Below are 22014 nucleotides of genomic sequence, written 5' to 3'. Positions count from 1 at the left end.
GACATTAGATTTGTTATAGTTGACATTTTGCAGAGCCCTATTGAGATAGTACTAGCATTACAGGGCAAAGTGGGTAGATTTTATTTTTAGAGTAGATTGCAGGTCAGTTATTTTGATGGACAATATGGCAATAATCATTGTTTCTTGTGTAATTTCCCCAAAATCTGGAAAACGCATCACACATAACTTTCACATACAGTTTTTCATAAGGCAAGTTGAAGGAAAGGCAAGTGTATTTATGTAGTGCCTTACTGAGCACAAACCCAACAAATAAAAGTAGTTAAAAAGAAATCAATTTTAAAAATGTCTGTAGTGTTTGCCTTGCTGGTAAGTAGTAGAGACTAGCAACAGTAGATATGAGCAGTATGAGTAGTATTCTTTAGTACTCATAAAAACATTTTTTTTAAATCATCGCATACATCTCCGCATCTTAATGATACCAGTATTAATATGAGACAAGGGAGATGTACAATCACAAGAACCCTTGTCATGTACAAAACTAAAATTACCTTCTTGAAATTTAAACTTCATCCAATGTCTTCTGATAAAATGAATTGGATCTGGTTTAACATTTCCAATCCTCCAAATTGTTGCTTTTTTAAAACGAAAATTAGCCATTGTTTAAACAATTGTCTGTCTAGCTATTAGCTTGTAGTCATGTGGCTGGAGCCGCTGTGGGCCACTACAATGGATTTAAGAGTGCGTAGAGTGTACCTTGTCAGTGGGGGTAGAAGGGGTGGAGCCCATATTGGGAAGGGGGATAGTGTTGACCAGCTCAGAGACCCCCTGAATCTTCTGGTCTGATATCTTAATATGCAGCAGCGGCAGTTCACCTGACACCTTGAACCTGAAGCAGAACACAGTTGTACACAGCTTCGTTATACCAGGGGCAGAAATCAAAAACCTGTAATTTCAGGATTGTTATTTCAAAGGATCACGTTTAAAGACAAAACAGACTTTGCTACTAGATATAAAAATGTGATAATCGAGGGTTAGGAATAGGGGTTCTAGGTTTCTCTTAATCTATTGATGTAAACTGTCTGCACTGTACCAATAAAAGGTAATGCTGGTCGTGTAGACAAAGCCTACAATACCTGGCCATTCTGGCATCCTTCTCCACCATACATTTAGCCAGCTGGAGAGTGAAGTCCATTGGTTGAAGGATGTGTTGAATGGATGATCCCTGCAGCCGCGCCATCTTCCAGGCCTCACCTATAGATAGAAAACGCACACAAAAACAAATTCCAAAGGCTAGAAGTCTATCAATTGTCCTGTTGTCCCAGTGTGTGTGTGTACACATTAGAGAGTGAGTACCTGACTTGCTGTAGAGGAGCTGGACACTGCGGAGCTCCAGGGAGTACTTCTCGTAGGCACGGTCCATAATCTCCTCAAGTGAGGAGAAGCTGCCCGAGGCAGGCTGGTGGCTGCCCTGGTCCACACTGTTCAGCTAGACAGCAAAACCACATCTGTTATATGTCATCAGGCCAAAAAAAATGATTTCGTAAGCTAGTCAGATCCCGACTGTAATGGTTTGGCTTTTAAGTGTGCCATTTTAAGTGTTTTTAAGGATGCCAATCTCAGATTTTGCAAGTAGTTTTAAGTCAAATCAAAACACATCAAGGACACACGCGTCAAATCAAACGGAACATAAAGATGTTGTATGATCAGACACAGGTGAAAACAGCCACATTCAATAAATTACACAACAATAATGGCCCATAGCCAAACGCTGGCTCCACAGCACCCTGTAACTTGTTCCCTACCTGCCACTTTACAGACCCCACGAAAAGGTAATTTTTCATTTGTTGTTTTTTTTATGCTCTTATATTCATTTCGCAAATCTACTGCTTTATTTTCTTATTTGCACAATAGGGTTAAACAAATTTTGGCATTGATCAAGTCCTTGTCTGCAGTGCAGTAGTAGTACTGGTACATTTTCTTTTGATGTTTAGTTAATTCCTCTGCAACACTGCAAAGTACAAACTGTGAGGATACATCACATGCATTGTTTATCCACATGTATAACTGAAGGTAATCACAAACTCCTGATTGGGAGGCTGCAGAACATTAGAGATGCTGCTCATTCCATCTATTATTTGCTTGACTTGTGCAGTACTTTGTAAACTCTGTTGTCAAGTGTCATTTAAACCCAATTTTACCCAATTTGCCCTCAGGGATTAATAAAGCATTTCTGATTCTGATTAAACACACTGCCATAATTGTTATCGTAAAGAGTCCACACAAAATAGCAATTTGCAATTATTTGCTGCTCAGTCTAAAGTGTGTGATGCTCCATTTTTACCAAAGCACAGGATACAATGCAGCAATCCTTCAATGCTCCAATAATGGGCATTGACATACTAGGTGCCCAATTCAGACAAGGTAATTCATCAAAACTAACCTGCCAGTGGTTTTAGCTACAGGACATCAGGGTAGCCATCATGATTCTACCGACCATGTCACAGGCAATACCGTTTAGTTAACTGCCTAAACTAGGTGTTACAAAAATTCCCCCCAAAAAATATAAAAGGAAACCCTTGCGATGCCCCGATCAATTCAATTTTCAGTGCAATGTCTGATGAAAAGTTTCCACAGATTGTCCATTTAAATACAATCCTCCAGTTATATCAAACAAATATGTCCTTAAACATACAAACCTGTAAACTACCAAAGTCTACAATAATGAGTTCAGAATTGGTGTCATAGAAGCCAGACTTTGGCATCAGCAGGTAGGAAGGCTTTAGGTCTATCCTCAGGTCCAGAATTTTTCTGGTCTCGATGATATGAGACAGACCTGCAGAAGACAATATCATAACATCTTATTTTCTCGAACAATAACAGAAAAAGTAACACTAGGAAATGGTTACAGCAAGACAAATATGTCACAGTTACAAACAGATTTATGTCAGAATAGAAATAAAAAATGTATTAATGCATTAACAAGACAGCTTAAAAAAGACTCCCTTAAAAATATAGAATTCTATTTGGGGTATGTTATATGTTTCCATGTTTAAGTTTTTGTAAAACATGTAGTTTGTTCATGTTTTTTTTTTTTTACCTACAGCCTCTCTTTTGATATATCTTAGAAATAGATATGTGTGGAAGTTGAAGTGCAAGTTCAGACAACGTTGTTCCCCGAAGGCAGCTTGTCGCAATGCCAATTAAGATTCACATACTTTTTTGTAATATCTTCTAAAAATTAAATGAGCCTTAAAATTTCTCTCTCTGGTACAATACTGACTAAAAAAATATATATATATATACACACACACACACACACACACACACACACACACACACATATATATATATATATATATATATATATATATATAAACACATATACAGGAAAAAAAAGTTTTAATACACTGCAGTACAGGCCTGCAATGTATTAAAACAGCTGCTAACATTAGCAGGTGTTTTAATACATTGCATTAGCAGCTGTTTTAATACTGTTTTTATACATCATCAGCTGCTAACATTACCAGAACTCATCAGCTGCTAATGTTAGCAGCTGCTGAGTGAGCGTCTCACGAAACAGGTCTGTACTGCAATGTATTAAATCTTTTTTTTTTTACTGTATCTGTGTTGATATTCCGCTCTTCATTAGTTGAGCACTTATAACACCATTGACAGTTTCGGGAAAAAAACGCTATACATATATATATATATATATATATATATATATATATATATATATATATATATTTGACTTTTCCACTGAGTGCTTCAATTGCTATGGTACAACATGTAGGCAAAGCTCTTTGTGTCATTTCTTCTTAAACCTTAAAAAAACTGCCCACCTGTGGCCGTTTTCTCCTTGATCTCTTCCAGTTTGGACAGAGTGGCTGAAGTCAACATTTCCAGGTCCACTCCCTTCCCTGTCTTGAAGAACTCCACCGTACTGTTCACTGTCAGCTGGAGGAGACAAAGACAGAAGCATTACAACCATATGCAACACGTGCCATTTGGTGAAAGTTTTTTTCCAAAATATCTTGAAGCTCTGTTAGTGTATTTCTACAGCACAGGTGGGTTCTTCAGTTTTCTGGCTAGCCTAAACTTGATGTCGTATTTTACTGATTCAAACTGAGAAATGTTTTTCCGTGATCTCCTCTACTATGAGTTCAGAATGCGAGGGAAGCTCAAGAAAAATCACAATGAAGCTAGTATAATTTCAGTGTGTAGCTAAAGGGTACTTCAGCAGTTTTAGTAACCCAGAGGTGCCAAATCATGTGACATCGACGCATATTTGAATAAATAACACTTTACTGTATATGCCCCAAACTGACAAACAACTGCAAGCCAAGATCTGAGAGTATGCAGGCTTTCATTCCAACCAAACACTATACCACCGCTGATTAGTTTCCCCCTCTCTGGTCGACGGTGTGTTATTCAGGGAAATCAGGTGGTGTAGCGTCTAGTTGGAGTGAAAGCCTGAGTGTTCTCAACCCAAGATGGCATATGGTTGGGCACCACTGTTCAAAGTTACAGGCCACCGAGCCACCTATGAGCAAGTGCCGCTTGGAGTATATCCTGCTTTAAAAGGAGATAGCCCTGCAGGCGCCTGGTATACCGCATCATATATGATCTCCACAGGTTGCGAGTGGACACGGAGAAGCTGGTCTGCCAGGCTGTCCTCCGGGTTCAGCTCAAACTGGATGCTGAGAAGAGAAGAAGTGGCGTCTCCCAGGGAGGCGATGAGAGAGGGCACTGCCCCCTGCTGCTCCAGGCCTGTAACATACCAGTGCTCCAATGCTGCCTCCACCCTGAGAGGGGGGAGGGAGAAAGGCAGAGGCAGAGAGAGAGAGAGAGAGAGAGAGAGAGAGAGAGAGAGAGAGAGAGAGAGAGCGAGCGAGACAGGAAATGAAACAGAGGGGAAACTATTAAGGCAGATATAACACCAGTCCCTACGTACATGGCAACTAAGTACTAATCAACATGCATACACACACACCCACACCAATACACACACACACACTCAAACAAGAGTCTAAATACGTCTGTTTTTATATCATTAACATGTGAATTGTCACATCTCTCTGATGCAGGAAGGGCAAAAGAAAAAATGCAACACTTGAGTTTCTTTTGTTTACAGTTAATCTCAGTGGGTGACAGTCTTTTTATTCAAATTTAACCTGGTTTTGTCTGTCCATGAACTTCAAACATAATTAAGGCTTTTTGTCCTTTCCCCCCGACACATCATGCTCATGCTCCTCTAGGGACAGTCAAGTACTGCAGAGCACTGTTCAGGCTTATTCACTCTGTGGCCACTTAACCAGGTAAAGCTATTTAGTACTGGGAAATATCCTTTTCTGGCCCTCACAACAACGTGATTTTTTTTTTTTTTTGGAGAGATGGACTAAACAAGATGCAGGATACTTTCAAAACGGATCTTGGTCCACACTGACTTGATAGCATCATAGATTCTTGCAGATTTTTAGCCTCACATTCATGCTAAGATCCTCTGCTTCCACCTCACCCTCAAGTTGCTCTATCATCTAATATGATGAGATGATGCCTGCTTTGTGACATGGCACACTGTCCTGTTGGAAAGGTCCATTTGAAAAAGGGTAGATTGTGGCCATGAAGTAATGCACCTAGTCAGCAACACTACTTCAAATCTCTGTACTGTAGCATTCAAATTGTACTCAGTTGGTATTAAGGGGCCTAATGTGTGCTGAGAAACATTCCCCAAAACATTATACCACCACAACCAACTCTTCAACTGTGCAACTTTGGTGATCTGGTGCCTATTATAGCCTCATCTTCTTGTTATGAGCTGACTAGAACAAAATCCATTGTGGTCTTCTGCTGCTGCTACCTATCAGTTTCAATGTTTGACAAGTTGTGTGTTCAGAGTTGAGCCCCTTGGAATCATTGTTGTATTGAGCTGTATTTTGTGTATTTGTGGTCTCCCTGGTAGCCTGAATGAGGCTTGACTTTCTACTCCAATCTCTTTCATTAACAGGGTGTTTTTGACCACAGAACTGTCGTTGAATGATTTGTCTTTCTACTCACAATTCTCAGTGAACTCTAGACAGTGCACAAAAAACCGAGGTGGGCAGCAGTTTCCGAGATACTGGAAGCACTACATTTGACACTGATGATCATGTAACATATTTGTACAGTATGTGATCATTGGTGATCATATTTCAATTCAATTCAATTCAATTTATTGTAATTAAAAACAATGTGCAGGCACATGTTAAAAATGAAATGAGGCCTATATGATACATTGAGAATTAGAAGCCATTATGTGTAATAAGATGCTGAGAGCCAAGTGAGTAATGACTCTAATGAGGGATAGGTTTGTATGTGGTGACCTGCCACTGACAAAAAGAAGAACCTACTTAAAAGCCTGGGCGCCAGGTCGTTGAGATATTTTGGTGCTCAGGTCGATCATCTGGACCTTGAGGATCTCTGGAATATTGGGCTCCTCTCTTACTGTGATGGAAGCCCTGAATAGTTTGAAGGTAAGGATCACCGCTACATACTGGTGTGCATGCACAAGCACGCGCACACGCGCGCACACACACACACACACACACACACACACACACACACAAGATAAGGCAAGTGAGGACAAACTTCTGTACATATTCTAATTTGGGTTTGGATATAATCTGATGTAGAGTTTGTGGGTATTTGTCAGGTCAATATTATAGACAACTTAACCAGCCAGCCAGAACTTTGGCCAGGTGTGAATTACCTGCTTTGGTAAGGCCAGGTTGTGAGAGCTACCACTATAACCAATAGCAGTGTAGAGCTTATCCTTTTCCTCTGTGGTGATCAGCTCATCAAGGCCCGAACCTGAAGATTTAGAGTCAGAGTCAAAGTCAGATTCAGAATCAGATTCTGTTGCGGATTCTTATTCTTTTGTTGCATTCTTGGTCATCAGAATAAGCCTCAATTCCTAAATATTTTACATTGCAGCAGTGCATCATAGAAGAAGTAAAATACAGCAATGCCTTAACTCTCCCTGACTAATAAATCCATCAATGTTTGGCAAAATAGTTGATTATCATTTTAGCAACAGGGTAGCCTTGCATTATCTACAGTCTTACTGTATCTCCCTTTCACTGTCACCAGAACAAGTTTCGGCACATTTATTAAGATGGATTTTGATTTTGAATCAGGCATGTTTTGTCAGCTGGAGCACTAAGGGTGACTGAGGGGTTCGACTAGGCTCACTCTCGGGCTCCTTGGATTCTTCCTGCTCTTCCTTCTTGGCCTTTCTGCCAAAAATGTTGCTGAAGAAGCCGCCTCCTCCTGCCCCCTGCTTCTGAACCACTCCACCCTTTTTCCCCGCCAAATTCTGGCCTGAGCGGATCACCTGGTGGACAGAGAGTGAGAGAGAGGGGGGATGAGAAAGAAGTTTTGAGAGGGAAGACAAAAAGGAAGAAAGAGCAACAGAGGAGGAGAGGGTAAAAGTGTGGAGGGCAAAATGGAGCAGGAAAAGAGCCAGACCTAGTATTATTGTACACAATATCACATAATTTTAGCTGGCTTACACCATATTACCTATGAAACACCAATCTAACTACAACACTGCAAAATCTTTATTTTATGATCATTAATTTAGAAAAGTTCACTGAACATGCATTTCTCTACACTGACTTGCTTTTAAACACAGTTGCATTCACACCTGGGGGATATGTCAGAGCAAACACTAGGAGGCATTTTTACACAGAGATCCCACAATACTGTCGTAATGAAAACCCGTCTTTACGCCGGCTTTGTTTGTTTTTTTTTGTTTGTTTTTTTTACACTGAACCAAAGAAAGGCGGCATAATGCCGCCCCAGTGTATGTTTTTAACATAACATGCTGGTGTTCCAGAAGCAGAGGCGGTGTGACGTGTAACACAACATTGTCGGCTGTCCAGTCCTGTTGGCTGTCACTTTTACATAGATGTCGATTTGGCTTTGTGACTACCTCTGCTGCTGTCTTAGTGCTGGAACAACAATACCCCCCATTCCATGTCCGTACGTTTTACATAGAATGGCAATGTGGATTAATGGCGCAACATTCCCGCCTTGAAAAAGCTATGTATAAAGTCCTACTATCTACTGATACTGCAGCTCCATTGAAGCAATCTTGGGTTAGGTGCCTTGCTTTAGTGTCCTTCAAGACCCTGTCTTGGAGGGCAGGAATGCAACTCCATTAGTTTTTGCTTTTTTCTGCCAATGTTTTCCCCAAACAGGACTGTACTGGAACTGGCAACTTTCCAGTCACAAGCACGTTTCGCAAACCTCCATCCAGTGTTGTAGTACTCGAGTCCAGGACTCAGACTCGAGTCCGACTCGAGTCCTGATTTTCATGACTCGTGACTCGACTTGGACTTGAGCACTGATGACTCGGACTTGGACTCGGACTTGCGAATTTACTGCATTCGGACTCGGAAGTTGGAGACCCGGACTCTGACTTTTTAATTGATAAAGACTGTTTTTGTTAGATTTTTTTAAAAATAATAGGCCCTATTAAAATATATTGATAGCTATATTAATACTGTAACATTATTCAATTTCGTGTAAGGGCAGGCACGTGTGTTCCACCTACATGCGGATTCACGTGGCGTGCATACCGTCATGTTCAGTAGCGCGAAGATGCCTAAAGAGACGCCCCGAATTGTGCTCTTTGCTTACACAGATTTTACAACAAATTCCAGCAAGATCACTGCTACATGTTCGATATGTAAACGAACTATTGAGGAGAAGACCGGGACAACCTCAAACTTCAACAGACATCTGTCAATGATGCACCCAGAAAAGTAAGTGATATGCAGTCAGTTGATGGTGATCAGTTAACGTTAGCTAGCTAGCTATCTAGCTACGGTAACAATAGCCTCTGAAGTAACTCAACCACTGGTCCAAGATGTTGGGTCAGGTCGTGTGGCGGGTATATCATATCACTAGAACCGTTGGGTTGGGTCGTGTGGCGGGTATATCATGTCACTAGAACCGTTGGGTTCGGTGGTATGGCGGGTATATCATATCACTAGAACCAAGTGAAATTGTATAGGTAAGTTAAGTAACGTTACTGTTAGAATGCTAATGCAGCATTGCACAGAAAAGTCACAGTACGGTTCGCTTTCGGTACGAGCGTGCCATCGATCTCACTAATGATGAGTTGGTAAGTAACACGCAGCGTCTTCATGTTATAGGGAGATTAAAACTGATTTTTCCTATTTATCATTTAGCTAATTACCAAGTAGCATACACTTAACGGAAAAAACACACCACACTGAACTACCATATTAGCATTAATCTTAACTAGCAATAACAAATCCGCACATTGCAGGTCTCCGCCATGAATATTCTCCAAGTGCGGAGAAGGAAGAAGTCTAGCCTATATGCATCCACAAATAATGTTGATAAAATGTGCACAACTTTACAATGCAAATAAAAATAATTGTAGGCTATTACTCGCTAAATGGACTAATTGAAGAAAGCTAATGTGGATGCCGCCACTGGTTTTCTTGAGAGCTGGAGACGGTACAAGATTTGACGGATGTGGCATTTCCCCCCCGATGTACCGAAAACTACCGAACCGTATCGTGATTCGTGACACCGCATAGGCTACTGTAAATATGGGGATATTTTTCTTTGCATATATGCAGCATTGGGTGTGTCAAATTCTAAAAATAGACATGCGCGACGTAGCTTTTGAACAGTACTATGAACTGGCTCTGTCTTCTAACAAAATGACACCCTCCCTGACCCATACAGAATAAACATACAGACTCACGGAGGATAGAGAGTTAAAGCTCAGCTAGGTAGCATGTAACATACTTAAATCAATAATTAAATGACTGGGGTTTTGCTAATTAATCCCTGTCCTGTTAGTCTCATAAATTATGTATCTTTTCTCATACTTTTCATTTATCCAGCTAGCTTACATTAGTTAATCTACTAATATGGTAATGTTAGTTATATAGATAACTAAATATGTAACTTAACTGGTTATGGTTCAAACCACTATGTGTATAATGTGTAACATTTGTATTGTTATTGCATATTGTTATAGCTATAACGTTACACATTTTTTGCTGTGAGAAAGATTACTTGAAACAGTTTGGCATCAGCAAGCTAAAGTGTGTATCCTATCTTCCCCTAGGTTCCAAGAATACCGTGCCTCCACTGCTTCAGATGTGATGCCAGCTGCTCCAGGTCAGAAGATGATCACATCATTTTTAAATGATGGACAGCAAAGGATGTACGACCTCAAACATCCACGTCAGAAGGCTATAAGTGATGTCCTTGTAAAAGATCTAATCATTAAGTGCTGCTTGCCACTCTCCATCATTGACAACGAGGACTTCAAGCACTACCTGCATGTCCTGGACCCTCAGTACCGGCCCATAGCAAGATCCACAATTTCCTCTATGACCATTCCAGGAATGGTGGAAGTCAAAGAACAGATAAAGAACCAGCTGGCAGAAGCATCGAGTGTTGCTGTTACCACAGACATTTGGAGTGATCGAAAGATGCAGTCATTCCTTGGAGTGACAGCACACACAGTGGCAATGGATAAAAAAAACAGGAACTCAGCCTTCAGTCATATCTTCTTTCCTGCAAAAGAGTGCATGGGAAACACTCAGGAGAGAAGATTGCAATGATGTTTGAATGCTGTGCTGAAGAATACCTGATTAAGGACAAGATCAACTTTGTCATAACTGACAATGCATCCAACATGAGAAAAGCTTTCCAGGCCAGCTTTCCCCTAGAGGATCCTTGTGATGCTGAAGCTCATGATCCCAGCACATTTGAGGAGGATGATGAAATATGGCAAGACCTGATGCCAGAAGATCAACAGACAGTCAATGACACTTTGGCTGAGAACTGTGAGATGCAGAGACTATCATGCTTCACACATTCACTGCAGTTGGTCATAAAAGATGGTCTGAAAGACACCAGTGGGCTGTCAAGCACCCTAGCAAAGCTATCCCGTGCAGCCAACCTCCTCCACAGTGGCACCTCGTTTAAAGACGGCTTTGAAGCGTGTTTTGGTGATGCAACAATTCCAACAGCGAATGCCACATGATGGAATTCCACTCTGAAGCAGGTGAAGGCTTATGTGCATTTAGACATGCAAAAGCTGTCCAGTGTGTTGGAATCAGAGGGGCACAAAAGCCTTATCTTATCCCCGCGAGAGTATGCTCAGCTTAAAGAACTGATCGAAGTTCTTGATCCGTTCTTAGAGGCAACCAACCTAACTCAGGGTGAGACTACTGTCACCGTCAGTGTGATTGTGCGCTGTGTCCTCACTCTGCGCTGTCACCTGCAGGAAATAAGAGGAAAAGCCAGATACTGTGGGCCTCTGGTGAGAGCTCTGGAGAGCTCCTTGAAAACAAGGTTTGCAGAGGTTTTCAGTGCAGTCAAGATACCAGGATGTGAGCCAGCTGAAGGAAGAGGCCCCACCAAATTTCCTTTCACCAATGCCTACTTCATAGCATCTGTGTTGGACCCAGAATTTGGCTTCCAGTGGCTAGAACATGATGTGCAGCTGGACAGTGACATCAAAGATGTGCTGAAGACTGAGATCAAAGGTGAGAAATGTTTTGATTAATGTTAGTTAAGTGATTAACTATTTGATTGTTGTGATGTTTATATCATTGAAGGTGTTACAATAAAGCACATAGACATGTCATTTGTCATGTAGGCCTAGTCAATAACATATTTGTAATGAGTCCCCCATGCCCCCCTCTCATTTCAGAGTATATAAAGGCAGAGGGTGACAAGCAAGCGGTATCAACAGCAGATGCAGCGGAAGCAACAGGACCAGGGGAAGGTGAACTTTCAGAGTGTCCTCCTGAGAAGCTGTTGAGAATGTTCTCCCACTATAGGAGGACTCCCTCCTCCACCGAGAAGAAGCCGTCTGGCCAGGCTCAGTTGACTGCATACCTCAACTTGATCACTGAGCAGGACTCTGACTCAGTCCCGTGCCTCAGGTTTTGGCAGCAAAAAAAATCCAAATTCCCTACCCTCTCTATCAGATTGCCACACAGGTATTCTCTATCCCTGCCTCCAGTGCGCCCATTGAAAGGGTATTTAGTCATGGAGGCATTTTGATGAGGCCTCACCGTGCAAGGTTGAGTAGTTCCATGCTGTCAGATCTTGTGTTTTTGAAATGCAACGTGTATGCTTAAAACTAGTGCCACCAGCCCTTTGTTCCTAACTATTCCTGAGAGACAATGTCTTTTGACTAGTTTTTATGAATGTATTGTATGCTGTGGAACTTACTTCTGTATACTGTTTCCACCATTTGCTAACATCATGCTATTCAAAGCTATCAATGTGTTTTGAAGCACATCCAATGTTCAGAATGTCAAAGAAATTCAGACTGTTCTAAAAATGTGTGTGTGCGCGCATGCTTCCGCGTGCATGTGTGCGAGTGTGCATTTGTTTGGCTATCGTGTCACAAAGTAATTAAACTCCCTTTGAAATGGTGACAGCTGTGTCATTTTTGTTTAATGTAGACCTTTTTTATTTGTATGTCAGATCTTTGTGCCCGAGTGGATCACTGGAGCCATCTTGGAACTCGACTCAGACTCAACCTTGATGACTCGGACTCTGACTAGGGTAATAGGGACTCGACTCGGACTCAGGTAATGGGGACTCGACTCGGACTCGACTCGACTTTTCTTTGGTGACTCGGACTCGGACTTGGACTCGAACACTGGGGACTCGAGACTCGACTCGGACTCGAGGTTTAGTGACTCGACTACAACACTGCCTCCATCCATCCATTATCCAAACCCCTTATCCTGCTCTCAGGGTCACTGGAGCCTGTCCCAACAGTCATTGGGCAGCAGGCAGGGAGACACCCTGGACAGGCCGCCAGGCCATCACAGGGCCGACATACATAATACACACCTAGGGACAATTTAGTACAGCCAATTCACCTCACCTACATGTCTTTGAACTGTGGGAGGAAACCCACGCAGACACGGGGAGAACATGCAAACCCAGGACCTTCTGGTGTGAGGCAACCACACTAACCACTGCACCACCGTGCCACCCATAGTTCAGTTTATTCTGTTTTAATCTAGTTTACTCTGTTTTAGTTTGGTCGAGTTTACCGCTCTTCTTTATAAGTGCATTATTCTAGTTGTGTGATATAGGATGTGTCCTATTTGTGTGTTTTTAGCAATAGGGTAATTGTTTAATAGTTCCATTCCCTTTTTATTTATATTTATATACTACAATTTGTTTCTGTTTGTCTTTGTTACTTCTTTTTGATTATGAGTCTTATATTTATATAGTTTTAAATGTTATGCTTAATTATTTGTGTTATTCCAAATATCTGAATAAAATAACAGTCGCAAACCTCCAACATTGTCATTACCTCCATTTGTGCTTGTTGCCTGGCTAAAGTGATGTTGAAGACATCCAGGATTTTCTCCAGATCCTAACAGAAATGGAAAGATTCAAACAAAAAAAAATGCTTCAGTCAAAAAGTCAAATGAATACAGCGAATCATTTTTCAAAATGTTTATCCAAGAATAGGTAAGCAGGGAAGCTAAATAAATAAAATAATGCAGGCAAGGCACACATTTTTACAGCTTGTAGGTAGATTTCCATCCAAATTGGTTTTTCCTTAACCAAATCTAAACATTTATTTTGTATTTATTTTGGTGGCCTGAAATTTCATGTTAACTATTATGTGTCAAAATTGTAAGATTTAAAGTTTTGCAAAACTAACAAATATACCGAGAGCTTGAAACTAAAGCTAGGAAGTTATATGTACTCAATAAGTGGATCTTGCCAATACAGGCAGTTAATTTCTTGAGTTTTTTTTTGTTTTGTTTCACAATCCCCTAAAACAGACTTAAAATGCTTGTTGGAGGATATGAAAAAGCAGAACAATGAACTCTGACACAAAATGATGAATTTCTATTTCACTTCCCATCATAAATAAGTTATTGTAAGGTTTCATAAATTACCATCTCATCCTCCACCTGAGAGCTAAGTGAATGAAAGTAAATATGAAGCTTAATATAACCTGTATCTGTCTTTCGGTGTCCTGGTTCAATTTGCCCTGAGTCAGGAGCTTGGCCTTGTAGGCACCCTTGTAAGCCTTCAGGTTCTCCCTGTGCTTTTTGATACTGGACCAGCACCACATCTTGTTAAAGCGTCTGATGTGGACCTCAAGAATGCTGTTAACACTGTATTTCCACCTGGGGGTAAAACAAAAAAAAGTTACAAAAAACCTCCACCACATCGTGTAAGTGCTAGTGGGGTTGTTTCAACCAATATCAAGCACACTCTGTATGTATATTGATATAGATACAGGGACGGACAGAGCGAGAGACAGACAGACAGACAGAACAGACAGACAAACAGATAAGTATATAATATTCATGTTATATATAGAAAGCCACTTTATTTTGTCATTGTACAGTTGTTCAGTTACAATGAAATGTGTTTTCTGCATTTAACCCATGTATAGGAGCAGTGGGCAGCTGCAGCACCCAGGGACTAACTCCAGTTCTTCTTTCCATTGCCTTGCTCTGGGACACAGGCAGGAGTATTAACCCTAACATGCAAGCGTTTTTGATGGTGGGAGGAAACCAGAGCACCCAGAGAAAATCCACACAGGCATGGGGAAAACATGCAAACTCCACAAAGAAAGGACCCGGGACAGCCTGGGGTTCAAACCCAGGACCTTCTTGGTGCGAGGCAACAGCACTGACCACTGGGCCAACATGCCGAAAATGGGAGAAATAACCATTGTACCGAGATGATCCAAACTGTATACATAACTACTCCACTGCCAATGAACACATTGGTCAAGACCTCTGATAAACTTACCAACAGACAGAATTTTTGTGGACAGGTACTTCAGGCCTGAACTTCCGGTATGGCCCGTTCTTCACCATGCAGTCAAGGGACTCCAGGAGGTCCACCATGGTCAGATACTGCAGAGTTAAAACACACGACACAACACAGGCGAAACATGACATGCTTGGGATTTACTTTATACGGCTCTGACTATAAACTCCATTGGTAAACCAGGAATTCTTCACAGCACAATTATACCTTGTATAGAGGCTGTCGGAAACCCATTTTCCTTCGGAGAAAGAAATGTTGCATCCTCTTGCAACATTATAATTTAGAACTTGCAAATTACAGTTGTATTGTTTGGCATCATTGCAATATCAATATTGTTTTAATTACTTGTCTTGATGCATGCTCCATAATCCAGGTGTAGAAATCCCAGAAAAATTGAATACGTTCATCTGGACACAAGGTTAAATAGGGGAAACGTTTCTCCTACTAAAGCAATCACAGCATTGTAAGATGTACAGCTAAGAGTATATCTGTCACCATCTTACAATGCTGTGATTGCAGCTATTCTCCAATCCTCTGTGAATATTACATGTGGCCATTGTAACTCTAGTTAACGGACACTGCAATTTGCATATGAAACCGGTGTTAGATCACCGGTTTCAGTTGTCACACAACTGTACAATTTATAAGGTTGGAGATACCTACAGTCAGCTGAGACTGACAAAGTCAGTTATTCTGAGTGATGAAACATTTCTCCCACTAAACCTAGTGCCCAGATGAACCGAATCAACTTTTCTGGTATGTTTTGATTACTTGTGCCAAACTATGATTACTTTATCTCGGTAAGGTGCAATTTCACTTGTTCTCACTTCTACTTCTTGTTAATTTTACTTTATAAAGAACATTTATGTTATTTTTTATGGATTTCTATTAGTTGTTTAATTTGCTTCAAATCCCCTTGTGACCTGATGAGTTCCTCTTAGGAAAACCCCGTCTGGATTAGTGCTTGAGGAAATACATGTCCAGTATGTAGTTCAGCTTTCGATTACGGCATAAAGTTGGCTTGGAGGCCAAAAGTTCAGGGATTGCCAAACTTTATTGCATGTGTACACATCTGCTATGTGAGTTTTACTGGAAGTACTCAAGTACTACTCCCAATTTAGTGGTTTCCTTGTGTGAGTACTGTACTGCAGAGTAATAGCTGTATTTGCACCTATCTCTTATTGCAAAGTTGTTAGATTTTTTTTTTTGCACTCTATATAGAAGAATCCAGTCTGATCGATGGGCTGACTTAATCCGCTTTCAGAGGGCCTCCGACGGCCGGCTTTGCCAGCGTTCGGGTGGCCGGTTCCTTCGGGCTTGCGGAGTTCACCCAAGGGCGGCAACAACGACATGACTCTGGGCGCCGTCGGCTGCGCGGTGGGGTCCCCCATCTCCGGTGCTACTCTGGGAACCATGAAACAAAGCGCGGTGCGGGGCGCCTCGCCCTGACGTCCCCTCCGTGCGGCTCCGGGTACCTGACTCTCGCCCCTCTCCTCCGAGGAGACGGCGGGGGGTTTAATGCCTCCACGCGCTGCGGCAAGGCTGGGAGCGCGGCGGAGCGCCCGGAGTGTGTTTTTCTCTTTGAAACATGGCGCGTGTTCGGATGAGTGCTGTCCAACGTGGACACTTGAAAGTGAAGCGTACGACAACTCTTAGCGGTGGATCACTCGGCTCGTGCGTCGATGAAGAACGCAGCTAGCTGCGAGAAGTGATGTGAATTGCGGGACACATTGATCATCGACACTTCGAACGCACCTTGCGGCCCCGGGTTCCTCCCGGGGCCACGCCTGTCTGAGCATCGCTTTGCCATCAATCGGGAAGGAGAGGGTCACCTCTCCCACCCGCGGCTGCGGTGTCGCAAGCCTCCGCGCTTTCGTCCCTCACAAGTGAAGACCGTGTCGGTTTCAGCGTCGCCCCCCCTCTATGCTCCGTTGTCCCACACGCACACCCGCCTTCGCCGGGTCCCGCATGGGTCGGCAGTGGCAGCCGGTGGGCGCGACGGTCTTGGTCTGTGTTTCGCCGCTGACCGCGTTACGCGTGCGGGTCGGGGTTTCCATGAGCGCCGAGAGAGCAAAGGCAGCTGCCGTGCACCAGCCAGCCACGCACGCACGCCATCCACGATCGGACTACGACCTCAGATCAGACGAGACAACCCGCTGAATTTAAGCATATTACTAAGCGGAGGAAAAGATGATCGATGGGCTGACTTAACCCGCTTTCGGAGGGCCTCCACCGGCCGGCTTTGCCGGCGTTCGGGTGGCCGCTTCCTTCGGTCTTGCGGAGTTCACCCAAGGGCGGCAACAACGACATGACTCTGGGCGTCGTCGGCTGCGCGGTGGGGTCCCCCATCTCCGGTGCTACTCTGGGAACCATGAAACAAAGCGCGGTGCGGGGCGGCTCGCCCTGACGTCCCCTCCGTGCACCTCCGGGTACCCGATGGTTACTTTTTTCTTCTTTTACGCGTGCGGGTCGGGGTTTCCGTGAGCGCTGAGAGAGCTGCTGTCGGTGTCTCCGAGGCGCGCAAAGAGCAAAGGCAGCTGCCATGAGATGTGCGTCAGCCCGCCAGCCTCGCACGCACGCCATCCATGATTGGACTATGACCTCAGATCAGACGAGACAACCCGCTGAATTTAAGCCCATTACTAAGCGGAGGTCCATGAATACTGGGATGGCATCCAGCGCTTTACCTGTGCCCCCGTCCATAGGGTTAGTGGTTGTGTCAGGAAGGGCATCCGACGTAAAATTTTGCCAGATCATTATGCGGATTGACAAGATCGCCATCGGTGTTGTGCCCTCACAGGGTACCGATGGAAACTGTCGATTCCGCTGTGGCGACCCCTGGGAAACAGGGAACAAGCCGAAAGAAGAAGAAGAAGATAGAAGAATCCAGTCGTTACCTTTACCTCTCCATTTTCCCCTGTACACCCAATACAGCCATTTTAATCAATATGTCTTATGTCTTGTGTGCTCTGTGAGAGCAATCAACAAGGTCAAATTTCTTGTACTTGGAAATTTGCTTGACTGATAAAAAAGTCTGATTTTTTTTTTTGGATTTCTCCCCCTTTTACTCCCCAGTTGTATCCGGCCAATTACCCCACTCTTCCGACCCGTCCCGGTTGCTGCTACACTCCCTCTGCTGAGCCAGGGAGGGCTGCAGACTACCACATGCCTCCTCCACTACATGCGGAGTCGCCAGCCGCTTCTTTTCACCTGACAGTACGGAGTTTCGCCAGGGGGATGTAGCGCGTGGGAGGATCACGCTATTCCCACCCAGTTCCCCCTCCCCCCGAACAGGCACCCCGACCAACCAGAGGAGGTGCAAGTGCAGCGACCAGGACACAGACACACGCACATCTGGCTTCCCACCTGCATACATGGCCAATTTTGTCTGTAGGGATGCCCGACCAAGCTGGAGGTAACACGGAGATTCGAACTGGCAATCCCCATGTTGGTAGGCAACGGAATAGACCACCACGCCACCGGGATGCCCCAAAAGTCTGATTCTAGTTCACTGTTGAGATCATTTTACAATATCTTTTACTTTGCTTTACAAAGGTAAGGTGATGTCAATATAAATCCCAGGGAACACTGTCTCCCAAGTTGTTTACAGTTATTCCTGATGTCTGACTATGTAACTAGGAATACTGATCTCTTTTTAAAACTAGTATGTGGACCAGGGCATTTTCTAAGCTGGATTTTCAACGGATCGGTCATTTAAAGATGAATGCTGTTCATTACTGAACGTGTCCACTTGTGTACGATGTTCTCTATTTCCTGTACCGGATTTGGGAACAGAATTTCCTTGTGTTAATAAAAGACTGCATCCCCTTTATCATGATCACTGTTGTAACCTGTTCAAGCAAACCTAATTCACTGACAGTAAATGTAGAAGCTCAAATATTTGGACAGTCACCCATAAAAAAGAACTGTGTTTCACAACATCAGATAATTGAGTGGCAACCTGACTGCATCACTACGTACACCGGCTGTAGCTATAACAAGTTAATTTCAAGACATCTCACGTGCAAAGCTCTACAGTGGGACCAAGTGTGTGTCTATGTTTATATGTCAATATGTCTGCCAGAGCCATTATGTATAGAAATACAATAGTATTCATATATTTTGATCTGCCGGAATGTATGCAGGTTTTGCATGAACTGATTTGAGTTATATTCTATCCTTTACAAGGAATAATGTATTACAGAACCAATACGTAAAGGAAATTATTATTAAAAACAGAATACATGTTCAGAGAGCACAAAGATATTTTCTAAGTGAAAAATGAACTGTGCACATGTTTGTATCCGTTTCTGTATGTATCATTACATCATTACTAAAAAAAAAAACCACTGTGTGTATTCTGGCACACATCCTGCCCACAGGCGCATGCCTCCTCACCAGGAAAAATGTGAATGTGAGAAGGTGCAAGGTGCATAACAGACACAAGGAGTACCATGTGTGTGTGTGTTTGTGTGTGCGTGTGCGTGTGTGTGTGTGTGTGTTACCTGAGGTTTGGTCATCTCTATCGCTATATTCTGCACTTCCAGATGTAGGATCGCTTTGGGAGACTTCAGCTCGAGCTCAGCATTTGGGTTGATGCACATCTTAGCTGATGCAAAGATGGGTTTGAAAACTGCAAACATTGACAGCCGACAGAAATATCATAAATATCTACGAGTAACCCCAAGCCAACATTAAATTCCCTGTAGCTTTACTTATTCTAGTTAAAGGTCATACTATGTTGAGACAAATTAAGGTCATCTAGTGTACAACTGTCTAGTTTGACCACTTTGATATACAGAAATACAGATGTTGAAATTAAGTGAGCCAAGTTAATGTGACTTTTCCTTTTAAAGCCATCCTTTATTTAACAGGTACATTTCTACCAAGTTCAACAAAAAATTGTATTTGGAGCAGACAATAATTCTTAATCTATTTTAATGTAGAAAGGTCATTCAACCCTTTAAAAAAAGTCACAAAACCATCATCAGAGTTCAAGAGTCCATGAGCAACACAGAGTAACACATCCGCATCCTGCTGAATATTACGTAAGGGCATATTGTCATATCTGAATATCATAAAAGTCACTGCTCCTTTTGCCACATAACTTGTGTATGTGTGTGTGTGGTGTTCTATCTTTAAGAGTGTACAGATAAAAGCTGTTCAGTGCAAACAAAGGAACATATGTGACATTTGTGGTCAAAGTGTCTACTCAATGTGTGTGTCAGTGTGTCAGTTTGTGTGTGCACAGTAGTTTGTACATGTCTTAGGGATAAAACTGAGAGAATGTCTCTGTCCCATCTCTCCATCTGTGTTTTTTTTTACCCCCCCCCTTTTTTTTTCTCCCCAATTGTATCAGGCCAATTACCCCACTATTCTGAGCCATCCTGGTCTCTGCTCCACCACTTCTGCCGATCCAGGGAGGGCTGCAGACTACCGCTTGCCTCCTCTGATAGACTTGGAGTTTCCAGCTGCTTCTTTTCATCTAACAGTGAGGAGTTTTGCCAGGGGGACGTAGCGTGTGAGAGGACCCCCAGTTCCCCCCACCCTGAACAGGTGCCCCAACCGACCAGAGGAGGCGCTATTGCAGCAACCAGGACACACCTACATCTGGCTTCCCACCCAAAGACACAGCCAATTGTGGCTGTAGGGACACCTGACCAAACCAGAGGTAACATGGGGATTCAAACCGACAAGCCCCATGTTGGTAGACAATGGAATAGACCGCCACGCTACCTGGACGCCTCAATCCTCCATCTGTGTTTTTATATGTCTGCAGGAAAACTTACAAACATGAGTGAATGATTTTATCTCACAGTCAATAAGAGATAAATACAAATGTACACGCTGGTCCGTGCACGTATGAGTTTACATCTGCACCTTTATCTGTTTTAATCTGTCTCTGCCTGTGGTCGTTAATGACTACGTGTCTGTCCGTCTTCTGCGCTTCTGTGTGGGTGAGCCCACGTACATACACGAGCATGGCAGCCACTTTTCATAGGTGTCACACAGAGGCCAAGATAAAAGCCTCGTGAAGATGAAAGACGTGAGTCACGTTCATCTCTGCCTCTCGGGTCTTGCCGGCCTGCCGATCAAATGAGCGGCATCTTCAAGATAAACCACATTAAAAGGCTCCCGTCCCTTTCACATGTTAATGGTGCTGATTAAAGAGTGTGAAGCTTACTGTACTGGTAGTCCTTGAGCTCCTGGTCCTTGTTGCTGATGCCACCTTTGAGCTTGGCCTTGGAAGAAGTAAAAAGAAAAACAGATAAAGTTAAGATGAGGATAACATAGCCAAACAAAAGTACTGTGCTATGAAAATGAACTGGTTATCTTCTTAAAAAAGACTTATGGGTCGACCCATTTCCTCCCTCCGTTACATCATTCTTTTTTTGGGGATCTTTTTTCTCCCCTTTTTTCTCCCCAGTTGTATCCGGCCAATTACCCCGCTCTTTCGAGCTGTCCCGGTTGCTGCTCCAATCCCTCTGCTGATCCGGGGAGGGCTGCAGACTACCACATGCCTCCTCTGATACACGTGGAGTCGCCAGCCGCTTCTTTTCACCTAATAGTAGGGAGTTTCACCAGGAGGATGTAGCACACGGGAGGATCACGCTATCCCCCCAGTTCCCCCTCCCCCTGGAACAGGCGCCCCGACCGACCAGAGGAGGCGCTAGTGCAGCGACCAGGACATATATCCACAACCGGCTTCCCACCCGCAGACATGGCCAATTGTGTCTGTAGGGACGCCCGACCAAGCCAGAGGTAACACGGGGATTTGAAGCGGCGATCCTCGTATTGGTAGGCAACAGAGAAGACCGCTACGCTACCCGGACACCCCCGTTACATCATTCATTTTTACTTATATGTCATCCTGTCTGTCGAACTGATACTAGCAGCTGATAACACTATATTCTGATTACTAGTCATGCCATTGATAGTATCTACAGCTGACTGCTAGGGATGTATTGGTCTGCAATACACCACCGCTGCCACAATGCCAAGTCATAGACAAGCTGATAGATTTTACATATGTTTTGAAAGTGCAGTGTGACAGATACCCCCGCACAAAATAGGTACTTAAAGAGAACGAGTAACACTTTATGAGAAAGAATAGGTCGATGTCAGACGTGTGCTCAGGCATACACACATGTATTTTATTCATATTTGCCTTTAAAATGTTTA

General features: G+C 43.2%; 1 protein-coding gene and 1 non-coding gene across 2 annotated transcripts in view; one reads left to right on the top strand and one right to left on the bottom strand.

The window, feature by feature from the left end:
• The window catches only part of vps13c (vacuolar protein sorting 13 homolog C), a 163369-nt gene that overhangs the window by 94933 nt on the left and 46422 nt on the right, over window positions 1–22014 (bottom strand). The window contains exons 10-23 of the mRNA XM_056279041.1: window positions 21017–21074; window positions 19338–19465; window positions 14812–14918; window positions 14003–14177; window positions 13346–13408; window positions 7192–7333; window positions 6710–6810; window positions 6351–6493; window positions 4574–4766; window positions 3804–3918; window positions 2658–2794; window positions 1315–1447; window positions 1095–1212; window positions 715–847 (exon numbers count right to left, since the gene is read on the bottom strand). Coding sequence (XP_056135016.1) covers window positions 715–847; window positions 1095–1212; window positions 1315–1447; window positions 2658–2794; window positions 3804–3918; window positions 4574–4766; window positions 6351–6493; window positions 6710–6810; window positions 7192–7333; window positions 13346–13408; window positions 14003–14177; window positions 14812–14918; window positions 19338–19465; window positions 21017–21074 — 1746 coding nt within the window. The remainder of the gene's footprint in view (window positions 1–714; window positions 848–1094; window positions 1213–1314; window positions 1448–2657; window positions 2795–3803; window positions 3919–4573; window positions 4767–6350; window positions 6494–6709; window positions 6811–7191; window positions 7334–13345; window positions 13409–14002; window positions 14178–14811; window positions 14919–19337; window positions 19466–21016; window positions 21075–22014) is intronic.
• LOC130112154 (5.8S ribosomal RNA) lies at window positions 16480–16633 on the top strand. Its single transcript, XR_008810196.1, has one exon. It is a non-coding gene; the product is annotated as a 5.8S ribosomal RNA (ribosomal RNA).

This window comes from Lampris incognitus, chromosome 4, assembly GCF_029633865.1.
Source record: "Lampris incognitus isolate fLamInc1 chromosome 4, fLamInc1.hap2, whole genome shotgun sequence".
NCBI classification, from domain to species: Eukaryota; Metazoa; Chordata; class Actinopteri; order Lampriformes; family Lampridae; genus Lampris; species Lampris incognitus.
Note: the sequence above shows the minus strand (reverse complement) of the source record. Positions and strands in the feature narration are given on the sequence as shown.